We start from the raw sequence: 27,904 nt of genomic DNA, 5'->3' as shown, positions 1-27,904 counted from the left end.
ACCGAAGCCCTCATAAAGCAATTCACTCGACTCGCTCGAAATATTGTCCTGATTTAGTCATCCGACATTCTTATCAGCAGGATTAAAACGCATCAGTTTTATTGGTCGTGTTTGCAGGAAAAAAGCTGCCGAGGAGGAATGAATGAATCGAGGCAAGAAAACAAAAGTCGTGAAAGCTCGCCGTTAATCCTGCGAAAGCTCGCAGTGAATCCTGCCGCGGCAGAACTTACCGGAGCCATACCGGAACAGAACTTCCGGATGCCCGCTAGCCCTCCACCCCCACCACCCTGACTCGCGCAGCACCCCCACCACCACTTGGCGCACTACACACACGTTACAGGACCGCTGGCTAGTAAGTAGCCCGAACGAGCTTTTACGATCGGGGCCGACCGGGCCCGAAGTATCCATGGGGCTTGAAAGCTGGCCGGTGGATGAAGATACGGCACACGCGTTTGGACCATTGAGATAGCCAAAGGTCCAGAAACTCAGCCTCCCTTCGCAGGACTACTTTACGTATGTCACGCTGACAGCCGGTCCACTGGCTGACATAGTCTCGGACGAATGTCCTACTTTAGGACTAGAGTTTGGACTACAAATTCCTTTCGTGCGCCAAACTGAACAGTGATGATTTAGCAGAAGTTTGTTGTGTTTCGCGTTTTGATTTGCTGATTTTTCCGTTGGTGCTTCAACTCTTTAGACGATGAATTAGTCGAGTTTTTTTTTTGAGATCTGCAGGACATTTCCGCAAAGCAAAATGAGAATTAAAATGCCGGCAGTGAGGATCGCTCAAGGTAAGAAACTTTCTTATTCAACTTTTTTTTTTAATGTAAAAGATAAGGACTGAGAAGCGCTTTTCAATTCGCGCAATCAGCTGGATAAAAGATAACTTTTAGTGAGTTGTCTCCTTGAGGCCGAAATTTCCAAAATCATACAAGTGCGTAGGTAAATATTATTATCTCGTAAAAAGCGCGTTTTCAATGCGATAGCTCTCGTGGTACTTTCCCACCAGAAATAAAAAAAACACAATAGTTGGCAAATTGAAATGGTCGTTAAAGTTTAACTGTTTTGGTTTCCTGGTAGAGTTGACCACTGCCCACCCCAAGTCTAAATAAGGGACAGAGAGGACAAGCAAAAGGGTTGAAGTTTTCTTTTGTTGGAAAAGAGCTGTTTGATGACCTAAATGTATTTTCTGGGTTAATCAAAAAGTTGTTTTTTAAAGGGTCGCAATAGCAGATTTCTGTACCTGCATCGTTGCAACAAAGTGTTCTTTTGTGTTGATCATAATGATATATAGAATATCACACGTTTCAAACTCAAATTTTTCCAAATTTGAAAAATTTCTAATTTGTCTCCCCTCATTTTTGGTCATGTGGTTTAACAGTGCCGCATAAATGATTTAGCATCATTATTATCGCCTTTCCCATCCAATTTAACCATCACTTATTGAAGAATGACATTGATAAAAATAGTAAAAGATGATGATTAAAAAAAATCTCAAATAGCCGTTTAAATTTCAGATATATGTCATGGATAAATTCACCTGTTGTCAGTCACATGTTTGATGGTAACTAGTAAATTACTTAATCAACACCTTGCATTTACGGTTTACCGCCTACTATGAGGTTTTTTCTAGTGATCACCCGTTATAATAATTAAGAGAATCCATTTACCGTCTGTCCCACACTAAAATTCTACAAAATACACATTGACAGAAATGTCGGCAAATTTTATTGCTGTGAAATTTCTGTCAACGTCTACAAGTAAAAAACTCTAAAAAGATGTCATAAATATCAGAAATACGTACCATTTGATTCGTGAAATTCTCCTGTGAATATGAATCGTGCATCCAAAATTCTAGACAATTCTAGACCGATTCCGTGTTTTTCAGATAAAAACATTTTCAATCCCAAATTGCATTCGAGTGCGTATGTTTCCCTTAAACCAATCATTTTAAATGCACTTGTTATGTGATAGTTGTTGTAATAACCATATTACAAATCTTCGAATTCGTCCAGATGTTGGAATAGGGCAGGATAAAGGGTAATTTTTAACTTGCCACGGAAGCTAAATATCTTATAAAAAGTGGTGAAAGGAAATCTTCAATTTAAAATCACCCTGTGAATACGTAAGGTGTTAAAAAAACTATTAAGACAACCATAAACCTGCCAAAAACCACAAATAAAAGCTCTACGGAAATCTTTATCCTTCGGCCTTCATAATACCCGACAAACTTACTCATTTCGCTAGTCATTGAATAATATCGCCTGCAATGTGTCACTTTAACGCTTTTTTATAATACTACGCATTGCCTAAATTTAGGAGTAAAGCAGAACATTTGTTTCTGTTTGTTCTGTGCTAATGCGAAGTGTCCAAAATTTCCTTATAAATCTGAATTTTTCCATTTTGACAATTACAATGGCATGAAATTTGTAAATTGAAACCTTAAAATTGCCGAAAAAACGCCAAACAAATCTCCGGAGGACAAAGTTTTTTAAATTAGGACAATATAATCAAAGGCATGCGCAATAAACCTACTCAGTACTTATTGGGCATTGTGGTGCGGCATTGGCAGATCTGAATAATTATGATTAGCTTAATTTGTTCCGTGGGAGTTGATTCTTCACCTACCAAGCAATAAGTTTTTATGGTAGCTACTAAACAAAATTACATAATTGAGATAAACTTGATGACCCAGTATTGGCTCATCCTGCAGACCAAGAATCATTGAAGTCAAACACCCGATAATGACTAACGTCTTGTTTACTTGGGTCAGGTACCCACTACAAACAGGTAACATTTTAAGAGGCCATAAATTACAGTGGACAAAAGAGCGGTCGTGTGCCAGTCAAAACCCAATTCCTTGGGCGCTTCTCAACCCCCGTGAAAATGCAAATTGGAGGGTGAATCTTCTTTTAAATACCCCTTTAAGTCCAGTTTTTTTCGCCCTGAAGTGCGGCTGGAACGTGCCTTGAAAGGGGAAGTATTTGGTTAAGCTATTAAATCTTCCATAAATACACGAAATGATTTTTCGGAAAATTATTTTTGAATCAGTTTCACCTTAGTTTTATCTAATCTTGTGCCATGCACACAAATATATGAAAGCTTAAGGTAAATGGTGATCCATAAAGTGTTGAAAAGCAAATATTTGATAGCCTATTACATGTTTATTAAGTCCCTCGTATAAATATATGTACGTGATAAAGTCATGATGTCAGGGAGAGGATTGTTCATGATTTTGCCGTGTCCAATGTTGTCCAATGTAAAACTCCATAAGTAGTACTAATAGAATTTTGTTAAATCACGCACTTCCGACACAACAAATGATAAAAAGTAACTCAGACTTCAGGTTTTTTTCGCCTATCATATGGTGTGATAAGTGAACTTTTTGGTCGGAAAAATTGCGTCAGTGATCGAACTGCTGATTTTGAGTCCATTACGATTAAACATCAAGTGTCTACAACAAGTACACCTGTGTTTCGTGAGACACTTTAAAATTGGACAGTTTTAAGTTTGAAATTTTTAGATTTAAGCAGAAGTAGGTAGAACAAGTATGCAGCAAGTCATACAATTACAAAATGAAAACTTGCAGGAAAATTTGCATTGCGATCATTCCACTGGCTGCATTTGATTATTACAGATTGGTAGAAAATGAAAGTGAGCATAAATAGCCAGAAAATGAAGTAGATAATTCAAGAAATTGAGCGAAAACTGAGATTTGGTTTTGAAATGTGAGTCACAGCCAGGGTATACAGGGTGCGTCAGAATTGCCCTGCCAACTATTATACTGTAGGTTCCTGTGACCGAAATAAGAAATAAAGTTTAAATGACCAAATGTCTAATTGCCATTTAGTATCGAGATACAGGATGTTAAAGTTTAAGAAAAAACCTCCGCCACGGGCTAATTTACAAAGGCTAGAAGTTTTTGGTTTTATACTCGTCAATATACTGAAGTTGCGCCCAAATTTTGTTTCAAATATCTCAAGAGCTTATGAAATGAACAAATTTGAAATTTCTTCCTTTTACTTGAATTGTAAAAATGCACTTAATAAAAAAATATGTTTTATGACTAAACAACTTGAAATATAGTAAACTGAGAATAGACAAAAAATTTGCTGAACACATTGGAGCGCATAAAGGACTACTTTAAACGAAATTTTATACTGAGTGACTCATAACACCCATATCTCCACCACTGGTGAATGGTTAAAGCTGATAATTTTTTGAATTATACCCACCGATATGCTAAACTCATGTATGAAATTTAGTTAACAAATTTTAAGCCGTCTGGAAGTTAGAAAATAAAAAAATTTTTTCTTAAACTTTAACGCCCTGTATCTCGAACCTAAAGGCCAATTAGACATTTGTTTATATAGACTTTACTTCTTATTTCGGTCTCAGTAACCTACAGTAAGTAATTGGAAGAACAATTCTGATACACCCTGTAGATTAAATGGATAAAAAACCTTTTTACTTTTATCTAAATCTTTACTTATCTGTCTTATTTTGCGACTACTTTGAGCAGCTCAAATTCGTTCTCAATATGTCAGTAATAATCAATTACAACCAATTAAACGGCCGCAAAGAAAATTTGCTTACTATTTCCATTTGGTAATTTTATCACCTATCTACACCAAAAATCCAAAATTTTAACTTTTTCTCCCAGAAAATAAATCCCTTATTCAATTTGGCAATTTCGGCCCGCATTGCTAATCTGACGAATTAAATTCCGATTTATCACAGACAAGTAAAAAAGTGAGAAGGCCATATATTACCGAGGATTTGGCACAAATAAACGTTTCATGTTTTAAACCATAACGTCTGGGATTCTTATAGGCAAAGCTCTGGTTCACACTCGATGTTTGCATAAAACACACACATCCTTTTATTTTAAAACAACAGCTGGCTACTTTAGTTTGGCCAGTGCACACCACTAATTGACCATTTAACTAAGTGTATTTGCTTTGCTGTAAAAAAGAGCCAAAGTCAAACACGAAGGTGCCAAACTTCGGTTGCGACATTATGGCGAAGCAAAAAGAGCAAACACGTTTGAGAGACTTGAAGATGGCAGAAGTGCGTTTCGAAATTTGAGGTTTAATTATTGACAGTTGGTTTTCTTCAGCTCGATGATGATAATGATGCTGATGACGATGGTGGTTACTAATTATAACCGGAAAGTACTTGGAAGTCTCGAGTTTACGAGTTCTTTATGTACAAATTTGTAAAAAATTGATCTTAAACTGGATTGTTGTGAGTGACCGCGTTCGTTTACCCTTACATTAAGGGTTGCACTCGCTCAAGCAGCCAAATTACCATTCAAGCAATAATTGTAAATTTGGGGCAGGCCGTGTGTTGTTAAATCGTTACTTCCCGTCATAAACGATTTCGGAATTAATAATTTCCCGAAAACGAGCTTTTATCTGCCTCTACAGAGATAAGTATACCACGTACAAACATTTCGCTTTCTTCGCCCATGTGGGGCCGTATTTTACGGACCATGGATGATTATAACAACATTACTATAGTTCCTTCCCACAATCGTGTACACGTACAATAATAGCTACAAACCACACTATAAATATCAGGCGATAGTGCACAAGCCGGTCATAAGTTGACCCTGTGACATTTGGGAAGACCACAGAAAGCATGAAGAAGGTCAAGAGATGCACCTAAACGAAATAGGGACACATTTTAGATTTCTTTGCACGTCATTTACGATTTCACTTAGAGGTTTTTCGGTGTTTGGCAATTACTGCGTAATATACAGGGTGTTTGAGAAATTACGTCAATGTGAGTACGCAGCGTTTCAAAAGAATCATCTATCGGTAACGTCAAGAATTCCTGATTTGGAATCAAATGAGCTTTAGGGGAGTAGTAATTTGGGAATTGAATGCTTGGTGCCGGTACAAAATTATGGTAAATTTTGATATCATAATATTTAGCCGCAGCAGGTGCAAGTTACGATCCTGCAGTGTTTAAAGCGAGCAGGTCGGGGCAAGCACTAATAAATGGTCATCTAGATATCCTTCTACCCAAAGCCTTTGCACAAACGTACGATTTTGTGGCACATTTTTTGCACCTAACGCAGCATTCTTTCTCCATAAAAACGTAATTCGACTGTGTCCTGATGGGTTCTATTAAGGAGAAAAGAAAAACGCCTTCAATTATTGAACCAGCAGAGCAAGAAGAACAATAGAAAGTACGTTTGGCATATTTAGTGAATGGTTGCGGAGTCTGAGGAAACTCATAACATTAGCGTGCAAGCTGCAGCGATCCTCCACAATTACTTACAGATCCGCGAAACCGACTTCCCTCCATCAGAGTACAGATCTAGAAAAATCAAGGTGAATTGACTATTCCAGCATGAGATTTGGTCCAACTCTAGTGCTTTTATTTCGCCTCTCTCTTAAGCACTTAGGGTACTCTTAAGTACCCTGAGATACTCTTAAATCCTTTAGCATTCCTCCGCTGATTAATGCAGAAGTTCCATCAAATTAAATGCTTCCTGAGGAATGTTCAGTGCAAAAAGACTGGACGCTGGCTCGAAGAGTGGTGACTAATCAAGTCATCAAGTGTACGGTGGGTAAATTCCGCCCATATAAGGTATCGTCCATATAATACTACAGGAGTATGAAAATAACATCTTCGCCAAAGTCTTAAGCACAATAAGTTTGACATCTTTTCTAATGAAAGCGTTGAAAAATCTACAAAAAGGGGTCTGCATTTAATAGTGCACAAAATTGACAAGACTTAATAAGACAGAGAGATGGTAATTGAATAGAAAATTTATTTTCTACGAAAAATACTTGAATAATTTACGTGTAAAAGTACAATTTTGTAACTTTTAATTCCTTCATAATCATTTTCGCCCTTTCTTTTCTAACCTTTTTTCTGTGACCACTTTGATAGTGCCGAAAGACAAATCAAAGCCAAACATAATTTAAAATTTTTTTACTGAAATTTAATTAACGAAAGGACACTGGTGAAGCAGGTATACCTTCGCACATGCCGAAAGTTATTTCGCAGCCCAAAATTGGGTTAGTTTTTTTAGCCATATTTCTCTATCTGTAATAATCAGTTGCAAGCAGTTGAATGACTACAATGCAAAATTTCTTGCAAACTTCTAGCAATGTGCTATAAATTCAAGCACGTATTCTAGGTCCCAAAATATGACGAAATCTTCCTATAAACATATATCGAAAGGTGCTTCGTTTTCAATATACAGGGTATAAAAGGTTGGTTCCTGATGATGGTTTTTTTTAATTAATATTTTCGAAACGTTTCAAGATTAAGCAATAAAATTTTGTACTTTATTATAACTTTTTATGTTCTTTCTGAATCTCTAGAACAAAATTGCCACATTTTTCCTGGAACGAGTAATATAACGGGATAGTACTTAAAAAATGTTTAAACCTTTCTGTACTTAACTTTGTTGACAATTTTATAGAAAAAGTTTTAAATTTGAAGATTTTTACATTAAAAAAAGTACTCTTTTTGAAAGTCGAACTCTCCAATGATTTTCGAGAAAATTGGGATTTAACAAATCGGTAAATTCTATGTTTCATTAAATAAACATCAGATTTAAAACCCACTTGGCCTTGAAATGAAACAAAAAAAATATGTTTAACGTTTCCGTACATGGTAGCACAATAAACTATAAACATTAAATTTAAAATTTAGCGTAGAAAAGGTATTCATTTTCTTTAAAAATAATTGTAATTATACACTGTTCCGGTGACAACGAAAAACCACCAGAGTTTATTAATAAATGCTGTCATATACGGAACTGTCAAACATATCTTTTGTTTCATTTCAAGGCCAACTGGGTTTTAAATCTGATGTTTATTTAATCAAATTACCGATTTGTTAAATCTCAATTTTCTCGAAAACTATTGGAAATTTCGACTTTCAACAAGAGCATCTTTTTCATGCAAAAATCTTCAAATTTAATACTTTTCCTATAAAATCGTCAATAAAGTTAAGTACAGAAAAGTTTAGGCACTTTTTAAGTACTACCCTCTCTGTATTACTCGCCCTTGAAAAAATGTTGCAATTTTGTTCCAGAGATTCAGAAAGAACGTAAAAAGTTACAATAATGTACAAAATTTCATTACTTAATCTTGAAACGTTTCGAAAATATCAGTATGAAAACCATCATCAGGAACCAACCTTTTATACCCTGCAATCGAAAACGAAGCGCCTTTTGATATATGTTTGTAGAAAGTTGTCATATTTTGGGACCTAGAATACGTAGTGGAATTTATAGCATTACGTTCAGAGACACCTTGTATATCATGATTAAATGATGGCAAAGTAAATCCAGAAAAATATGCCAGATTTTAGAAAAGACATCGCGCAGGGCCCAAGACTTAGGACTGAGGACTGAAAACTACCACAGGCACCGAGTTTAGTTTTAATGTATAAAATAATTTCGCATTTCTTTCACAGTTAGATATCTGACAGGGTAAACATGAAAAAATTCGAAATTAGCCTGAGGTTCGCCACACAAGCAGCAGCATCTCGATATAAGAGCCAATAAAACATTATGGAACGTTAAATAGAATTGTGATGGCATCATAGACATGACCAGTAGCTTCATGAATGTTAATTGAAATCCCCCCATGAAGAGACGTTTCGTCGTTTTATATTTATCCCTCGAGGAAGCAATTTTTTTATCTAAATTTTAACGATTATTTTCGTTATTAAGCCTAATCTGTAGACAGTTAATTACAGCTTTACGGCAATACTTAAACGATTGATAGATTTTTTTAGTACAGTTGGCAATAAAACATTGTATATGAAAGGTTATTGCAGCGGGTGTATTGAAATCCGGCTGTTGAACTCTCCTGTTGAAGTGTTGATTGCCCAAGAATCCTTTAGGCTCGTTTAAGATTCAAATGAATAGCCTGAGCACAGACGTATGCCCTTATTGTCGACTGAAACAAGCAGCCTTACTAAAAACTGCGATGTTAACAAACGGAGCTACCTCCAGAAGTCCGCGATATCGATCTACTTATCGTAGTTATCGATCTAATTGATGACCGTATACGGCCACTAATAATAAATCTTTTCAACGGGAATATTGGTTGAAAATGGCCAAGTTTGCGACTTCCTTTAAGGCCGAACAGGCCTCTCGGGGACAAATTTATAGGCAAATTGTTCCCGGAGATGCACCTTTGCCATGGAGTAGTACCAGCAACTTTGTTTGACTTCGATAAATCTATGGCCTAGTGGGAAAACTCCCACGCACTGATTTATTATTGTTTTATATCTATCTTAACCGGTTAAAGTGTTAATCATTCTGTTATAATTTATGGCCAAGAAAATATGTCCGGCTACTGGTTTAAATTTGCAATGGAAATCGTCGGTGCTCGATAGTAGCTATCAACTTCCTCTCGACAAACCGCACTTCAAGGATATGGTCAAGCGAAGTCGGGCTTTGGCTTTTTTGATATTGGGGTTGGAGAGGCCCAAAGTTAGCCCATTGTGGAGATATCGGAGCCATTGCCAGCCGAATACATAACGTATTACTGACCCGAATGTCTCATACACCATCATCATCTCAACTCTCTTAAGGTATAAATTGATTGGCCATAAAACAAAATTACCTGTGACACACTAAGATTTTTCATTTTCAAGAAAAGATGAAGCACATTTACTGTTTGAATTAACGGTAATGATCTATGAGAAGACTGAGCGTACTATTTCTATTAAATGCCTATATCTTTAGCCGTAAATCTCTAACCTTGCGGGCTTTATTACCCTCTTGCCTCAAGAGTTACGACACTGTCAGGCATTTTTAGGTAATTATTAATGATTCGTGACGCATACCTCATTAAAACTAATACCTAGTAGCGAAGTTTTTGTCTACCCTGTATACAACAGGATATAATAATTTAGCGGGTATAATGCGTGGCCAGTACGGTTTGTCGGTTATTAGCATTATCTTATCAGTTGCGCCCCGCATATGCGGACGTTTATCAAAGGTAAATATTATTCACCTACATCGAATGGTATAACATATCGCTTCTTTTTTTGTAATGGAAATGCGGTTTTTAAAGTCAGGGAAGGTCATTTTTTCCCATTGACATAGTCGGCGATTAGTCGGTTAGACCATAATGGCGAAGCTTGATGCATGGGGTCACCGTGAGCACTACGTCAAAGTTAAGTGGGTCTATATCGATAGGAATAATAGTACATATCTATTTTCTCTATTATAAGGAATTTCCGTCTATCTCACACATCGCGGTAATGTGAGATAGCAAAAAGTTCTCTATAGCAAAAAAAAAGAAAATTCGCCTGCAGGTGGACACTACAGAGATAAGTTTTAAGTGGGTTTTCACGGAAAGGAGATGGCGAAACGTGTAGTTTGTTTGCTTGAATTATACCGAGTGATCTTCGCGTGACAATTTTCCATTGCGTTTAAAACCAAACTTCGACTCTGGCCATAGGTGGCAAAAACTGCCATTAATTTACGCCGCCATAACAATAACAAAATGTCGCCTTCTCAAGATCCTATTGTAATTCCCTTGTCGTTACGAATCATTGGACAAGTCAAAACAATATCGCGACAGGGTGCAACATCTTGAGCCAATAGGGTTAAGAGAATTAGGGTGTAAGGGTCAAGCAAAGGGCTCTCTTTTGTGTGACTCGTTTTGTAGAGTTTTAGGGCTGATGACCGTTATCACTGCCCGATTGCTGCTAGAGGTTCTACATCCGGACGAGTGCGTTTTCCCTCAACTACCCGTTAAGAGCGTGCAAAAAGCGACGCCCATAAAACCACGAATTAGATAACTTTCTAATTAACCAGCTTAAGTAATTAGAAAACCCAGTTGACGTAAAATTCGAGCGACATCCTGGACATTTCTTCACTGTTGGACACAAAAGATCGGTAGTACGGTTTTAGCAGTAAGACAGCGTACCGATGCGTATCAAACCGGAAGAGTGGTTTTCTTGACTCTTGGACCACATTATTGTCCTTCAAACAAAAAATAATCGCTCTTTTAACACGTTTAACGGGAAGAAAATCGTAATCGTTCCGAGACAATACTGTGGCAACTGTAATGCTTAATTACGACGAACTTTTCTTTAAACGCTAAATTTAGTCTTCCTCATGGGAATTTTACTTTAGCCTTAACCAATCGCACCTTTCAAGCTTTCAAATTTCATAGCATTCAATAAAAACCTTATGATATCCAAATCTCAAGATCTCCGATGATTACCCCAATTTTAATCTCATACAAAAGTAAGGACGCGTTGTTTAAAGAGCTGAACAACATTAATTCCTGCTGATTGATTGAACGAGTTGCTTCAGCTTGTTTCACACGTTTCAGGTTTTACTGAACACCCCAATTTTAATCCGACGTAAAAGTAAGGACGTGCTGCATAAAGAACTTGGCAGCATTAATTGTCCTGGAGATGTAGGAATAAATCTATGAAAACTTGGCTACTTTCGAAGGCTTCGTTGCCCGCCCAATTCCGAGTTGAAAAGCTCCAAAACTCAATATGGTAAATGTACCTCAAAACAGTCGCACCTCTGATGGTTCGCCAGAATAACAAATCGCAGAGAATACATTTATAAAACCGTCAGTTTTTCGATAGAAACAAACTTTAAACTAACAAACTTGTGCCTCACTGTTATTTTTTCCTAGAAATCCACTCCTGTTGCATTCACTATTTAATTAGATTAGACCAACTTTATGCACATCCCTACTAATTACGGCACGAAATTTTAATTGGCCCCGCTACCGCCCTTCATTCGAAACTTTTTCCCGAGCACATCGTTATTACTTATTTAAATTTTTTTCAATTTCAAGCCCGACGATACATCGAGCTTTGTGACCTTCCCCGCAGGTCTCCGATTGACCATTGTCCCTTGGCGCTCAATGAACTGACCCTTTTTACGATCCCTTTCTGGAGCGTGACTGACAGCTCTGAGAAGCGTGGGAGTTTCCTGGGGTCACACCTTGCCCGAAATTTCTCTGTAGAGGTAAAAATTCGAAAGGGCATCAGATTGGAGAACCTATACAGAACCATCATTACCGCGGCTAGAACAAAAGCCCATTTCACAACGGCATGCTCTCATTTCGACCGTAAACATTTCCTTATCAATGGTTGGCGAGCACATACGTGAGTAATGCTAAAGTTCACATGAACGAGAAGATATTATATCGTGAGAAAAGTGAAAGATTGCAATCTGCTAATGCGAGAAAAAATTCCAACTGGGGAAGGTCAGTGGTTTTTTGTTAAGTGTTAATATCCTTTGGTCATTGGGAATAGCGGAGATTTTCTCACAGGCATAAAAAAGCTTCCCCTAGAAAAAAAATTGCGTGTGTGAGAATTCCTTCAGCGGTAGCGATTTTTTTACACACCTGGCCCTAAAAAACTAGGGGTGAGATTTTTCCTAAGGACATAGATCTCTTTCAATTACCAAGTCGCCTTTTTTTCACCCTTGGTTATTTTTAAAATAATGACTTATCCGGGAGGAGAGGACAGATGCACAATGCACCTCTTGGTAACTCAATTCCCATGGAGCTCTCTTAACTCCAACGCATTTCTTATATGTGAGATTATAAGATTAACATCACCTACGTTTTTGTCAATACCTCCACTTTTATTAAAATCATCCGAACAGTCACAGCTCAACGAGAAATTAAAAACAAACTCGACAACAAAAAACAGCTTCCTTTTGTAATGCGCTCTTCGCGATAGCTATCGCCTTTCCCTGGATTCCTTTAAACGGCCCCTCGAGATGTCCAGATAACATTCAGTAGTTTATAAAACGATGAATTTACTGACCTGGCAGATGGAGTATTATGGGACGTGGGTGATGTGAACAATGAGTTTATAGACTGGAGGAAAGGCGAGTTAAAAAATGCAGAAGCAGTGCTCCCTCCAAGAAAGTTAAAAAATGTAATGTTGTAAACTTTGCGGAAAAATTTATTTGGCGCCACCTATCAATTATCAGCAGTATCTCTTTGTTTTTAGTGGAAAAAATTAAAACCAGCTGATCTTGCCAGGTGGGGTCACAGGAACAACAATATAATTGTCCCTTCTTTATCTTCCATTAACTAATATTTCTTGACAAACTGGCGAATTATCGATTCGCCTTTTCAGATTTTCAACTCCAAGCACTATTTAATAGAAATTACGTTTTACATCGGCATCAATTCGCAACAGACGCTCTATTATCGAAACTCAAAGACCCGCAGAAAGAATGGTGTGTGTGGGAATGCAAGAGAAGGACGAACTTGACCGCTCAAACCCTTTGCCACCGGACAATAATAATGCCAAATGTTTGCTCCAATACCCTTTCAATCGCTTTATGTTTATAAAATGAAAAATGATACAGATTTCGGTGACAAGTTAGCCTTTTGAGGGTGTGGGAACCAAGTTTAAGGATTCGCTGGTTTTGTTGACCTATTTACCAGAAATGTACCGGTTGTGGGAAGCAAAAAGCAAGGTGTTCTCGGGTTAAACAAATTCGGTTTCCGACCCCAAATATGGGTAATTATTTGAGTGATAATATAAAAGGGTTTTAACCTTTTTGTTTTCAGTCTTCTAAAGACGCCCGAAGTTTCAGTTTGTCAGAGATTTAAGAACTTTTAGATTCTTTTCTCTCAAAATTGAGGCCCTCAGTGGCGCATCAAGAAGTCCGTATTTTTTTACTGGAAAGTTCCACCGAGCAAAGTGACTCTGAAACATTTGAAATTCACATTCTCAATTGTCAAAGTTTTTCGTGCGAGTGTGTAGTTTTTCAACTCAAAATTGAGGTCTCCAGTGGTGTGCCGACGAGTCAAAATTCTCCAATAATGAGCCAACTGTCAAAACCAATACTTCTAATTTTAATCGACTAAGTGTCTTCCGGAAAGGTTTCGGATTTTCGACATTTTACCTAAATACAATTTGAGGCTTTTTGGGAGGTTTTTAATTCAAAATTGGAGTAGCGTGCCAATGGGTCAAGAATGTGATTGATGCAATATATTAGGCCGCCAATTTAATACCAAAATCTACAGCTCTAAATAACTCCCTTCATTATTTTTACATTGTTCCACAACTCCCCAATACCTTTTCAACGAAAATTACATATTTTTTCCTCCCTCATTACCTGCCCTCTTCCCCTGAAAAAAAATTATACAGAATTAGCATTAATATTGCCAAGTTACTAAACCGTATTGTCATCCTGCCCTAAGGGCGCGGGTCCAGCGCGAGGCTGAGGGTAGTTTTACCCCCTCTCTACATCGAACCACCCTATCTGCTTTACCTGTGATGATCTTTCTTCAGTATCTTTTACAGGGTGTTATGAAGCACGTCTCACTGGGTCCAATTTTTTAGTGTTTTGTGATGAGGTGTATTAAGTGTCTAGAGCCATGAAGAAGCTCAGATACTTGTTTGCTATGAGTAAGTTACATATTTTGGTTTAATGGTCTTTCGGGAGAGTACTACAGCGGCAAGAGTGAGGCGATAAACGTCATGACCCGGTCTGCATTTGTCTTTGAGGAGGGCCAATAAAATAATTTCAAGCAGCATTGCGGAGCCGGGAAAAAGGTCGTAATTTTCGACGTTTCTGGACATTATCGCGTCTCTCTCACTTTTAATCAGGACCATCGTGGCTACTTCTAATCAGGAGATCTGGCTTTAATGGCCTGCAATTGTTTTAATTTATCTGTCCTATTTGCTGTGATTGAACCACCGGTGGACATTTGAGGTCGTTGATTAAGTACTTAATTGTTTAGGTATTGTCTGCATGAGTGGGAAGATTTTTTTTTTTTTTAGGAAGCTACGTGTAATTTTTGAAAATGTTTGCTTTGCTATCGTCGCAACAACAACAATAACGTATAGGTTGTTCCTCTACGGGGTGCATGTACGAAATTCATCGTATTTGTATTCCAATAAGCAGGGCAGATTTTGGCTTTAAATTCGAATAAAAGAAGCAAAAGAAGGCTTATTTTCTAGGCAAAGCAAAAACATATTGAAACATCACATTCGCAATTTATCTTATTCCTGTCCGGATGTCGAGACTACGAAGGTTTGGATATCCTTCTGGGGATCGACGGTAACAAGATTTCCTTTTGTTTTTTCATCGTTGCCTCTAGGTGGTCAGTGTCAAAATAATCTCATTTTTTCGCCGCAAAGGGATTCGAGCTTGTCACACTTTCTGCTCTTAATTCAATGAGTGGATTGACTACAGTAAACACGAAATCAAGTTAAGATAAAAGTTACCCTCTGCCCAAAAATGTGGGCGATAAAATTCGCCGAAACAAACAGGGCAGTTTGGTCGATAAATAGGGTTTTCCACCCTCCGAATATATTGTTCACTCCTCTCGTCTATGTTGTTGACTTATGCCGGGGCAGCCTTTCCGAAGATTAGCGGAACGACCTCATTAAAATAATTAATTTCTATAGGAATTATTTTCATCCAGCATCTTTACTCTTCATCTTGAAAAAGTTCCAAGTGATTAAATTCCATACTTAGCTGATCTATGTCTCCAAATTCGGGCACTCAAACAATGAGTGTTTAAAACTGGTTTAGGGGCATTATGAAATTCGAAAACGACTTAGTTTGGCTTTAATTACTACGTTTCCGCTTAAGCCAAAAGGCCAGAGCCCGCCTTTCTAGAGGGTAGACAATACAGGAACGTTGTTTTCGAGGCTTTGTCCTGTGGTCCAGATCGTGATCGTGGACTCCGCACCTGGACGCTATTTGTTAGAGAAATGGCGGTCAAAGGGTTCGAGCTACTGTTAGATCGACCGAACATAATGAGTCGTGTTTATATAGGGGTCACTCGTTCAATAGCTTCGACAATAAAAACGACAAAGGTATTACTTCAGTTGGAGCCTTTCTTTTTTAACGAGCAGTTTACAATTTACTTAAGCTACACAGTTGAGTGAAAAAATCCGCGAATAGCCTTAGCGTTAAGTTTGCTGGCAGGAAAACGAAAAAGTGGCCAAAATTTGCCAAACGGCTTTTCGATAATCTGAACTAATCTGAGCCTGGAATGGTCACTTGCCTAAGAAGCGCGGAAGATGGTACATGTCTGCACAGGACTGCATTTCGACGTTTCCATAGAGACGAGCGTGCAATTCTAATTAATATATTTCTTCAATCAATAAGTGTCTGTCTCAATTCGGGAACGTATTTTCAAAATGCCAAAATGGCTGTTGCAACAATGTTCTCTTCTGGTCGCTTCATCGAAAAAAAAAACACTGCAAATATCTCCGCATATTTCCTTGCAAAACGTAATTTATTGCTACAGTCCCGATGACACCAACCCACCACATAAGTCCTTGTCCACCTTCCTTCGACTAGTATTGGCCGACCATTTGAAGGTAAACTCCAAGTAATTGCAAAGGGTTTTTGCCCAACCGGACGGAAAGTGGCCTTCAACCCCTGCAGATGACCACTCCCTGTACTGACCACCAGGATGCGCGGCCAACCCTTGCGGATGCCCGTAAATATTTCTATTGGTCAGCCCGTCGTGGGGGTCAGAATGTAGAAAGGAAAATAAAGTGAAAGGGCGATAAGACATGAATATCTGATAGCTCGGCCAATTTGTCAGGCGAGATGCCTTCTTATAGACAGACGAGAGAATCACAAAATTGTTTGGGGATCTCAAATTGGCTATTTTCTGGCCAATATGTATTGTAATGTATTCTTATAGGGATTTTATTGCCCTTATTGAGATGATTGATTTCTGCGTTGTTTTCCCGGGCTATTAAAGCCCCGATTCCCAACATCCGACAATTAAAAAGAAGAATGAAAAATCCGGTGATTGCTAATCCCCGCAGGGGTCGCTATTAGGGGGTGAAGGGTTCGGGCAACTCCAGCCTGAAGTGTCATTACGACACCGAAAGCGTTAGGGGGGGCGGATATTCAAATGCCTTTCTTGCAGCTGTTATGGGTGTAATCAATATTCCTTTTTGTTGCAGCAGACGCAGACGGGCAGGAACTAGCAGATGACCATCAGGATATTTTAACCTGCGGAGTCTGTCAAAAGCCGTTTGCCCTCTCGGACATAGTGCGGTTTATTCAGCACAAAATCCAAACCTGCAACAAGGAAAATTTCGGCCAGTGCTACGTCAACGCAGATAGGGAAAGGGACAACGATGATGGGTCGTTACCTTTAAGCACGATCAACACTAGGCGACCTAGCATATCTGCTCCTATTAGCGGCAAGAAAAGCGGGGGCAGTAGGGTGCATACACCACCACCTGCAAGTCCTAGGTAAATGCCTTTAAAACATTAGAATAGCTAAGAAATGGCGACAAACCCTCAAAAAGGAAATCCTCTTGAAAAGTTCTAGAGCAAAATTCTTGAGTCTCGTTCCCCGGAAATGACGTCAAAATAGTCTGACCTATGCAGTTCGGCTATATGCGATGCCGACACACATCACTAATGACATTCACGTCAAAATGACATAAGATCACGTGGCTGAACTATTTTAACATCTTTTTCAAGGCACATTATACTCTTCCAGATTCAAGAACCTTTTCGAGAGTTTTTTCAAGAAAATCAAGTCAACTAAACGGAGCGATTTTTGATCGTTGAGTTTCTTTTCTAGATTGCCGGCCCCCAGTGATCTTTGCGTTGATGGTGCGGCGTCTTCGACCCCGAAACGAAGAGCTTCGTCACCATTGACCACTTCCGGTAGTACCGATGACGGTGAGGATCGCAAGCCGATCATCAAGCAGGAGAGGCTGGACACCACGTCCTCCTCTCCGGAGGAGCATTCCCATAAAAAATCTCGGACCGAGGTAGCGGACGCTGAAAGCAATACTACACATAGTGGTGAGTTCTTTTGAAGTTTATTATTATTATTGAGGAATATTTTCATCCTTCATGGATAATGTTAATATTTTGATCTGTCATGGTGCGATGGCTCAAATACTGTTTTCTCCGTCTTGCGATATAATTAATGGAAACAGCCTCGGTTTTTTGCAAAATTTCTCGAATTACGCGCATGAAATTGGGCAATTTTCTACGAGTATCCTCGTTGAAGGAAGATAAGTAGTCCTTGAAAGAACGTGTGCGAAACGTTTCGATGTATATCTGGTTGCTTACGCGCAAATCACCCGAGGAGCGATTAGAATGATTCTCGTTATGGCGCCATCTTTTGTTGCTGTTTTCGCCATCGCTCTTAATGGCAATTGATTTCAACCGGTTTAAGTCACATGACTAGTGCTTTATTGACGGAAAATAATATTGGGTTACTTTACCCCAGCCCCATTTCAGTGAGCTATTGGTTGATATGCTTTTGAGGTTGTTCTGGCATTTGACCAGTTTTCTACTTATTTCTTTTCCTGTTTCCTTTATCAAATTTATTATTATTATTATTATTTTAACACGAACGGCAATAAATACAAATAAGAGCCTGCCAACGTTTGATTGACAAATACAAAAAGTTTACTTATATTGATCCAATGCATTTGCAGCAGTGAACTGGACTGATTCGATTGTATCTTAACGTACAGGTTGTCCAGCGCCAAAACCGATGCCCGTCATAACGCTTAAATTCAGCGGTAATGCCGTTTGCATGATTAATTCAGTATTTCTTACACGGAACTGAGATAAACATGTACGTATAAAAAAAAAGAGCATAAAGGTAATAATAAAAGCTTAGGCATATTATCTTAAATGTAATTATTTATATTCAATATCGCACAATTAGAAAATAAAATTAAGTTACGGTAATAGTTCGTTGTTCTTCTTTGCCTGGGATATGGAGCTAACGGTGCTGATGTTTAACTTCAAAGTTACAGCTACTCGCTACAAATAACAAAATAAATGTACAATCTGCGAAATTTAATAAAAATAATAAACATACTTCTTTGATGGGATTCAATGGCAACAAAGGGCTGTTGTTGCTCCTTTCCTGTTTAAAATGCTCTCTCTTAAAGAAGCAACAAGCTCCTTACATCGGCTATTTAACTGCTTTGGCATATCGAAAAATACTAATAATAAACGTGGAATATATTCACACTAGCCCGTGTTCTTAAAGGAATAGTTTGTGATAAAGAAATTGCCAATAAACCGGGGACTTTGATAGAATACGGCGAAAAATTGGATGTTACTTCAGTAAACACAACCGTAGCAGCAAAATAAAATGGCGGAATGGGGAAGGCACAACGTCACAACGGACAAACATCCGACGAATTTGGCGACACCGCACCCTGTTACCAACATTGTTGTTAACGTTTCCATTATTTACGTTCGTGTTAAGTTTAGATATTTTATTAAACGTTAACGAGTAGGTCCCCCTTAGGTCCAAGTACTATTTGCAGCTCATCCACATAATTATCGTTTACTTAGAGGCGAATTCCTCTTTTTGAAAATTTGCATTTTGAACGTGAAGGTTGGCACCGAAATTACGAGGTTTATGACGTACATCGGTTTTTGAGCTGAACAACCTATAGCTAAAGATCTACAACAAACAAAAGTGAGATAGACTGTGTCACGGAGTTTTATCTTAAACGAAATTTACGAAGACAAACTCAAAAGTTTAGGTTAACGTTAGAACTTCATTAATACGGGGATTATAATTTAAACCAATTATGCAAATTGACATTATTCATGTCTTCATTCATATGCTGTAGTTAACGTTGTTCGTGACGATTTCTTATGCGGCGTTTAAGCGATGTTCTTAAATGTGCAATGTATCGGTATATTTACGGAAGGCCCTCGTAGGGAGGCGCCATCTTGGATTGACGTTTGTATTGGTACTAATGTTACATAGTGGGAGGAAATGTTTATTAGGTGTGTCAAAGCTAATTCAATTATTTGTAAAAACAGGAATATGTATTGCCGTAAATTTGTTTTTTCTATAATTTTCTCATTAGTTAATCAAATTCTACGTATTGTTGGAAATTTCGACCGATGATTAAGTGGCAATTTTAAAGAGTTTTTGTTTAATCATCTCACGGTGATTTTTCGTGATTTTAGCTGAGTGTATCGTTCCATACTCCAATGCCATTTTTTATTTATTTGCAAGGCAGCAGATAATTTTCCTCTATCTCGTCTTTGCACATGATTCAGCCCAGAAAGAAAACGCCATAATTGATAATTTAGTGCCTTTTGCGTTATTTCTGCAGTGCTTATAGCACGAAAAGAAACACTTTTCTGTCATATTAAACGCAACCTGCCGAACCGAACCGTACGCCTGTTCAAGACACTATTCTCATTATCACGCACATTGAACTTCAACGTTTTTCTGTTCTTGTCCTATTTATCACTCGAGCAAAACCGCCGCTGCTCACTTTTCACAATGACCTTTCCCGGAAAGACAGTTTTAATTAAACAACAACGTCCCTGCTGAACCGCGGAAAATCCCTTTTAGCTCGCCCTTATCAAAACTTCTCTCTAATCCTCTTCTTTCAGCACCAGACTGGGCTTTTAAAATTTCCACTCACGGTCAGCAGTTGGGACACAGCTTGGGCATTAGCATACGTTTAAAATGTGGCCGCGATCTGGGGCACAAAGGACCTCACGAAAGCACGATTACTTATCGCGATTGCGAGACAGAGGGTTCGCCGTTTCGGGGGGCAAACATCTTGCGAACTCCTTAAAACCGCCCTTTCGAGACAATCTGTTGCCGCTGCCGGACCCCGGAAATGAGTTCTAGGTTTTGTTCAGAATGCAAAAAAAAACTGAAGTTGAGTCGAACTTCAGAGAGACAAGCCCTCGGGAAGTTATTGAATGTTGCCTTGACAAACAGTCTGCGAGAAGTGACAGATTTGTTAATTTAGGAAATGTTTTCTTTGGCCCGTCAAAGGGAAGAATTTACTGTGGTGCCGAGTAACGTGATCGATAATTCGTTAATTCCGGGAAGAGAAAACCGCCAGTTAGCCCGAGGGTAACATCGGATACTCGTTATAAAATCAGTAACAAGTGTCTAAAATAACCTTATTGTTATTCCGGTGATAGCCATCCCCATGTAATTTTCAGTTTTCGACTCCCCTATATTGAATTTTCAAATGGGGAGTACAATACATGATTATGAATTCTCTACCACCGCAAATGTCATTGATAGCTTATATATCAATCACAAAGGCCGATGGCGATTCAATTCGATCGATGTCCCTCGGACAAGGGTTGACACTGTTGTTAGATCGAGAATGTCGGCATCTACCTGTTATGTCGGTTCGAAAACACTACTTTCAAGATTTCTAATAATATATCACTCGCATTGGGCGTTGACATTTATTTAATAAATAGCGGAGACAGGGGTTGACGGCTTTGTTTTTAATAAAACCTTTACCCTTTCACCCCCTCACGTCGAGGAAAAAAGGGATTGGGACAAAATCTTGGAAATAAGCCGATAGTAATGGGATTGTCTTATTTGATCTGAGGCGTGTGTTTGACGCGATTAGGCAAACACGTTTGACGTCATGCGTAGTCATAGTTTTTAAGTCATAATTACGAATTACGTCACGTCATTTAATTGCACGCACCAAGAGCGGGTTTGCGGTGGGATTGCTGAATACGGGCAAATAAGTATAAAATATGCTTCATAGGATGCGTGTTTATCTCTAACCAATTAGACGCAATCAGACTGTTTCAGCCTGTCAGACACTCCGTATACAAGAACCAATAATTCCTCCTTTGTGATGCCGCTATTCGACATTACATAATGCGGCGGTTTCTTATTTGTCGCCCTTTCGACTGAAAGTTTGTCGTACGTCCGCAGCCCTGTTCTTCCGCACTCGATGGCGAACCCTGGCCGAAATTTTCGTCAAAAAGTCTGATCATGGCTATTCTTCAAACGAAACGTCGGACCGTGCAGTTTTGTTGTAACGCGTCGTTGAATTAGGGAGAAAGCGCTTTCAAACCAAAACCAAAAGATCAGGTCCGGAGTTAAAACGATGAAGACCGAGTTGTTATCTTCACGTGTTTTGCATTAATTTTTCGAAAACTGTTTTATCAGATTTTTATTTTTTCCTGATGTTTCTTACATCAAACAAACTATTAGTTCATCGCTAAATTTAGCCACGTTTGTCTCACTTATCCTACTTTAGCGGTTTAGGAGATAGCAGCAGCGAACCGCGGCAGCCGGACCATATTGTGTAGCAACGCAAGTTGGAAAAAGCTTTGTTGCTGAGATACCTGCCGGTTCCTACATTTTCAAAAAAGGCCCGTTAGTTCGTTTAAAAATTGCTTGAGGCCAAGCGTAGGCAACCAAATATACTCCTGACGTCTTAAAGGTCCCGGATTCGACTTTCGGCCCTCGCATTTATGTTCGAACTTGAACTCCAACCGAAAATCAAATAAGATCCAAGATCAATATCCTTAATCTCGGGGATATTTTTACTTTACACCCGAACCGGCCACATATTCAATTTAAAGGAGCTTTAAAGGCCCATCCGTCAAACAACATTCACCGAGATTATATCCCTAATGCCAAAGATAAGGCCGGAATGACCGCGATATTCAAATTTTTAAACCCGCGTTTCTTTTGTGGCCTGTCCAAAGCCGTATCTCGTATTCAGGGGGCACTCCCACACCCTTATTCGAGTCCGAGGAAGGCCAAAGATTTAAGGCCGGCCCCGAAATGTGTTTTTACGGGGTCAAGAAAAATGCGAAACGCGGCGCTTCTGATTTATGTTGTTGGAATTTTTATGAGCGAATTTTCTAATGCCCCATGGGCAAATTTTTCAATACGTCCCCCTGCCACCGCCGTCATGAGCGTACATCGATTTCGTATGGTTCTAACGTTATCGGAGGCCTGTCATCTGGCGCAATTGTGGATCTTTTGTTTTTGGCCCCCCGCTGGGACACATGTCCCGGTACTTGATGACCATCGACGTTATTATCATCCCCCATGGGGATTAGAGAACTTTAAACTTTTTTATACGCCTGGCCGGTTCTATTAGAGGACATTAAAAGGGTGACATGTGGCATAGGGTTAAACTGGACAATGCCCCGTGACTCACGCGTCTTAATAAACTACGAATTTCAAGACTTCTTCTCGCACAGAGCAGATGCGTTATCTTAATTTTTTTTGTCGCACGTAAAAAGGGGATGCCCGAGAGCAGCCCCCTTCCCGGCTAATTATTCAAATCACCTTGTCTTGTCCACACGACTACGTGCCGTAAAAGGGAGGACGGCACGGGTTGGAAAAAGATGGGTAGCTCGCGCGTTCATAATTTAGAGATGAACAGATGAGAACGCATTTAAAACCGGTATACGTGTGCTGGTAACAATGGTATAAGATGCCCCCTTTTCGAGCTCATTAATCGCTCTGTCGTAGCAGAGACAACGTAGCACGCGTTCACCGATTTTTTGTTAAGGTAGGTTATCCTAGCGTCCCCCTTCCATCGCTCCCGGCTCAATAATCGCAACCAACATTGGATTTTAGGTGATTTTTCAAAATCAAACGTAGCTCTCGTGGTACCGCCGCAAAGCGACTTTTCGGAGCTTGAAAGCGAGGCGTCGCAAGCGGGGGTGCCATTTAGGGTCACGCATTTTGGGTAGCTGGGGGGGCGCAAGCGAGCACGGGGCAGTTAACGCATCCGTCGTGCTCCCCATCCGTATTTCAGGGAACAGTCCCGCGGCATTTTCAAATCGTCATCCCATGTTTCTCTGCCCGTGTAAGATTAAATATATCCCGTATTATTTATACGGGATAACGAACAATAGCAAAGAAGTCTGGTCGATTCATCATTTTCGCTATCGCGAGGCATCTGACATAATCGCTAGGAACCATGGATAAATGCACAAATCTGAGGTCAGAATTGCGGCCAAACGACGACAATCGGATGTCGAACATAATGACGGGCACGGTGATACGCAGCTTCTTTTCTCTGTCGCGATGGGCATTGTTCTCGCCCAGTAATTTAGCGAATCGATCGCGCCTTAAATTGGGGCCCCTCGAAGACGGCCGCGGAAGCGGAAAAGCCCGTGGAGGAACACGGTTTCGATATGTGATGGCATATAAAAGTGTCTGATGGCACTGCTGGTCCGCGATGGCGTTGCGAAGGCACGTCACGTAGTGCACACCCTGTGAACTGTGAATTTCCAACGCAAACGTCCGAGCAATATTTCATTTCCGATTTTTCACTGTATTATCCCGCCCGACGGCGCCCCGACCGGGGGCGTAATGGCTTGCCGACATCTGATAGCCCGTGTGACCGCCACAACGACCCCGTATATACCGAAATGAGATTTCTCTCCAAGTAATATGCAGATACGACCTTTAAACAGTACCGATCTATCAACGAAATCATAAGGCGGCCCGTGTGGTAAAGAGCGTCACTAAATGCGAAGGTGTGTGTCTTCATGAGCATACAATGAGACATTAGCATAGTGCTCTCCCAGTGCGCATTCCGCTTAACTAATAATTTCTTCTGTTTGTTTCAGAACCGAGCAACTACGTTTGTTGTACGTGCAAGGCGCGTCTGCACTCGGCATGGCGGCTGGTACAACACGTCCAACACGCCCACGGCATCAAAATCTACGTGGAATCCTCTCCGGGATCGTCGAAATGCAGCAGTAACAGCAACAACAATCACTCCTCGAGTTCGGCCTCCAGCAGCTCCTCGGGGTGTTCGTCTGGGGCATCCGGGGTGCCGCCCCATCCAGTTCCTAATTTGAGGCATCCGTTGCTGCCTCCGCCTGATCTCCACAACCCCTTCGGCGTTAGCGGTTTGTTACGGTTACCTTTGCCTCCGATGAGTCACGGGATGAATCCCAACCTCCCTCCCGCACCTCTATTTTCGCGACCCGAACACCACTACCGCATCGATCAGCTGGTCAGCGAGCAGTTTAGACACCACGGCCTCAATTTGGCGGCGGCCGCGGCCGCAGTGGCCGCCCAGCCCCACAGTTTTCCGTCCCCGGTGACGGAAAGATCGAGTTCGGTCAACAGTTTACCTCCAAGGGATCGGAACACCCCCAATCAACCCTTAACACTGGAGCCGCAACTGGATTTTTACTCACAGCGGTTGAGAGCATTAGCAGGAACAACAAGTCCTGGGGTAGCACAGGCGAGCTCCCCGAGCCCCAGGAAGCTTTCACCGCCTTTTACAAGTCCCTCGCCCTCGCAAGTGCCACACACAATTATTCCAAACAATAACATCAGTTCGTCCAGCAGCGCTGGCAATCCCGCGGCAGGAAACAACAACAACAACCACAGCTTGAGCAGTGGAAACAGCTCGAGTAGACCGCCCAGCACGTCACCGCCCAACAAAAGCAGCGGAGATGAGCATTTAGCGAACACTCCCAAATCTGCGTCGACGCCCCCGGGGAAACCCGGCTCTCCTAGAAACTCTACCGCACCGGAATCGGTACACGCCTGCCAATATTGCGGAAAGAAGTTTCGCTTCCTCAATAACCTGGAGGTGCACAGGAGATCGCACACCGGAGAATTGCCTTATAAGTGTACGATGTGCAATCAAGCTTACGCGGGCAGCAGCAAACTCAAGAGGCACATGAAGGTGCACAGGACGCCGGAAGACCGAACTAGCAATGCCGGCTCGCTCGAAACGTTAGATGGAGAGGACAGTGAAGAGGACGAGGACTTAGACGAGGAGGACGACGAAGAAGAGGACATGGAACCTGAAGACGAAGAGGCGGAAGATTTGAGCGTTCCCAGTCAAGGGCCAAAAAACGTGAATCCTAACCAAGCTTCCCTTGTCGGCGAACTCATGGACAAGTTTGGTTTAAGCAACATCGCCCAATACAGCGAAGCCTACAAACAGGCCTTGCAAGAGAGCAGTTCCGCGTTGAAGCTGCAAATGCAAGCGAGCAAAGACAGGGACAACAACAACACGTCTCTGGCCACGCAGCTGAAAATCCGAGAAGAGTTCGCCAAAGGGATGTTAGTGGGCCCGCCGCCGCAGCCCCTGCCCTTATTTCCCCCGTTTAACGACACATACGAAGCAACGAAGCGACTGAAGATGGATTTGGAACGGAACGACTGGTGGTTGTCAGGGTTGCCGAGAGAGACCAAAGGTATCCCGGGACCCAGTTCCTTGTTGCCCAATCCACTGATAAAGAAGGAGTCTCGACGCAACGACACGTGCGAGTACTGCGGGAAAATTTTCAAAAATTGTTCTAATCTTACTGTACACCGACGATCCCACACCGGGGAAAAACCCTACAAGTGTGAGCTATGTTCCTACGCCTGCGCGCAGAGCTCGAAGCTCACCAGGCACATGAAGACTCACGGCAGAGTAGGAAAGGACGTGTACCGGTGCAGGTTCTGCGAAATGCCCTTTTCGGTACCGTCTACCTTAGAGAAACACATGAGAAAATGTGTAGTGAACCAGGGAAAAGGTCACTTGCTGAGCAGCATGCCAATGTTGAGCGGGGACGAGGATTCCTCCACGAGCATCGCATCGAAGGAAGCCGCTACATGACTTTTTCCCTGGGGCGGAATCCCCAGGTTCCCTGTCCCTCCCCCCAGTTTAACGTACTAGTCGCCAATTGGAATGTTTTAGGTAATTTTGTTGATCGATGCCCAGAATTAATGCCAATTCGGCCAGAAACTTTTCGGACTATAGATGATGGCTTGGAAACGTTTCCAGAGAACGTGTTAACGTTTTGTGAATTTTCACTAAATCTGAGAAAACTGAAGCCGATTTACCAATGTTTCTATGTGATACTTCTTTGTTCCGCAACGAGAACCTCACGCCTCCAGTTTTCCCCGATTTTCTCTTTGGGAAATTTCGCAAGACTCGTTTTGTTATATTTTGTAACACATAGTGTAAAACGGTTTTTTTATCGGCATAGTGTTGTTCTTTTGTAACCCATACCAAAGCAATGTTTTTATTATTATCATTGAGTTTATCGTATTGCATTTGTACTATATATTTGTAGTTAGATTAAGTTTTCGTTGTTTGAGACTGAGGGTTGCGTTTAAGATTCGATCAGTACCAAGTGTGCGTACTTAAAAGTAAAACGCGTTTCGAATTTTACCGACCCCATGTACATTCCCTATCATATCATTTGGCCAGTATGACATAGGCTATGACTGTAAATAGTATTTATTAAAAAGGCAGTATTTTAATGTGAAACTACTTAAGGACTACTTAAATTAAAAAATGTATAGTATTATCAATATTATTACTGGTGTACAGATACACAACGTTTTTCAAGTTGGTGTTAGATACTTAAAACAAATAGCAACCGATCCAGGGTCAAATAAAAATTTCTGCTTCAACAGGAAACTGGTATAGGTTTAAACAGCGTACAAGATTTTTGTCTAGAGTATTGTAGTAAGTATACGAATTTGTGTCATCTTAAGAATATTTCCAAAAAAAAAATATTGTAACGTCATTGAAGAACAACTCTTCAATTTGAACCTACAAACGCTCCTGAAACCTACTTAAATGGAAAATGTTTCTTCAATGGCTCTAAAATAATGTAATCTAGGCAAACTGTTAGTGTTTCATAAGTTAGATGACTGAGGACCAGGGTCTTTAAGGATATTTTTATTAATCGGCCAGTTTACCTTATCAGTACCTTTTATACAACTTTCGTCTTTAGTTTACTTTTTTGATTGCAGCCGAAGTACTAAATTAGTGGTTACTGCCGGGCAATTTATATCAGTTATTGTATTAACATAATTGAGATACAATATTCAATATTCTGTTAACTGATTTACCGAATTTAGTCAACAGAGCATTGCATGTGTTTCCTTAGGTGATAAGTTAAATCAAAATTCTCCTTTATGCTGTTGATCTCAATAAGGCGCAGTCAAAAAGGTTTGGCGGTACATTTCATTAAAAATTACCTATTGCGGTTGATTTTACATGTTTTTTGAAAGTGTTGTTTCGAATATTTTCTTTTGTCAACGGACATTTTGTAGCACAGTAAGTTGTACGGGCTACATTGAAAAATATTTAATATAAAAGTGTTCCTAAGCTGATTACCTATTTCAGTGTGTATTTAAATAAAATCTATTACAAACTT

General features: G+C 40.2%; 1 protein-coding gene across 3 annotated transcripts; it reads left to right on the top strand.

Moving 5' to 3' along the window:
- The first annotated feature begins 54 nt into the window (after window positions 1-54).
- Cph (Chronophage) lies at window positions 55-27,904 on the top strand. 3 transcript variants are annotated; one of them, XM_066389345.1, is made up of 4 exons: window positions 55-791; window positions 16,930-17,221; window positions 17,559-17,785; window positions 24,350-27,904. In XM_066389345.1, the coding sequence occupies exons 1-4, from the start codon at window positions 755-757 to the stop codon at window positions 26,347-26,349; spliced, it is 2,556 nt and encodes an 851-aa protein (XP_066245442.1). In that variant the 5' UTR covers window positions 55-754; the 3' UTR covers window positions 26,350-27,904. The 3 variants fall into 3 exon arrangements, with proteins under 3 accessions (XP_066245442.1, XP_066245440.1, XP_066245443.1); XM_066389343.1 differs by having other exon boundaries at window positions 16,927-17,221; XM_066389346.1 differs by lacking the exon at window positions 55-791 and adding an exon at window positions 10,110-10,143.

The sequence above is a fragment of the Euwallacea similis genome, chromosome 4 (assembly GCF_039881205.1).
Source record: "Euwallacea similis isolate ESF13 chromosome 4, ESF131.1, whole genome shotgun sequence".
Lineage (NCBI taxonomy): Eukaryota > Metazoa > Arthropoda > Insecta > Coleoptera > Curculionidae > Euwallacea > Euwallacea similis.
This window is presented reverse-complemented; position numbering and strand designations above follow the sequence as displayed.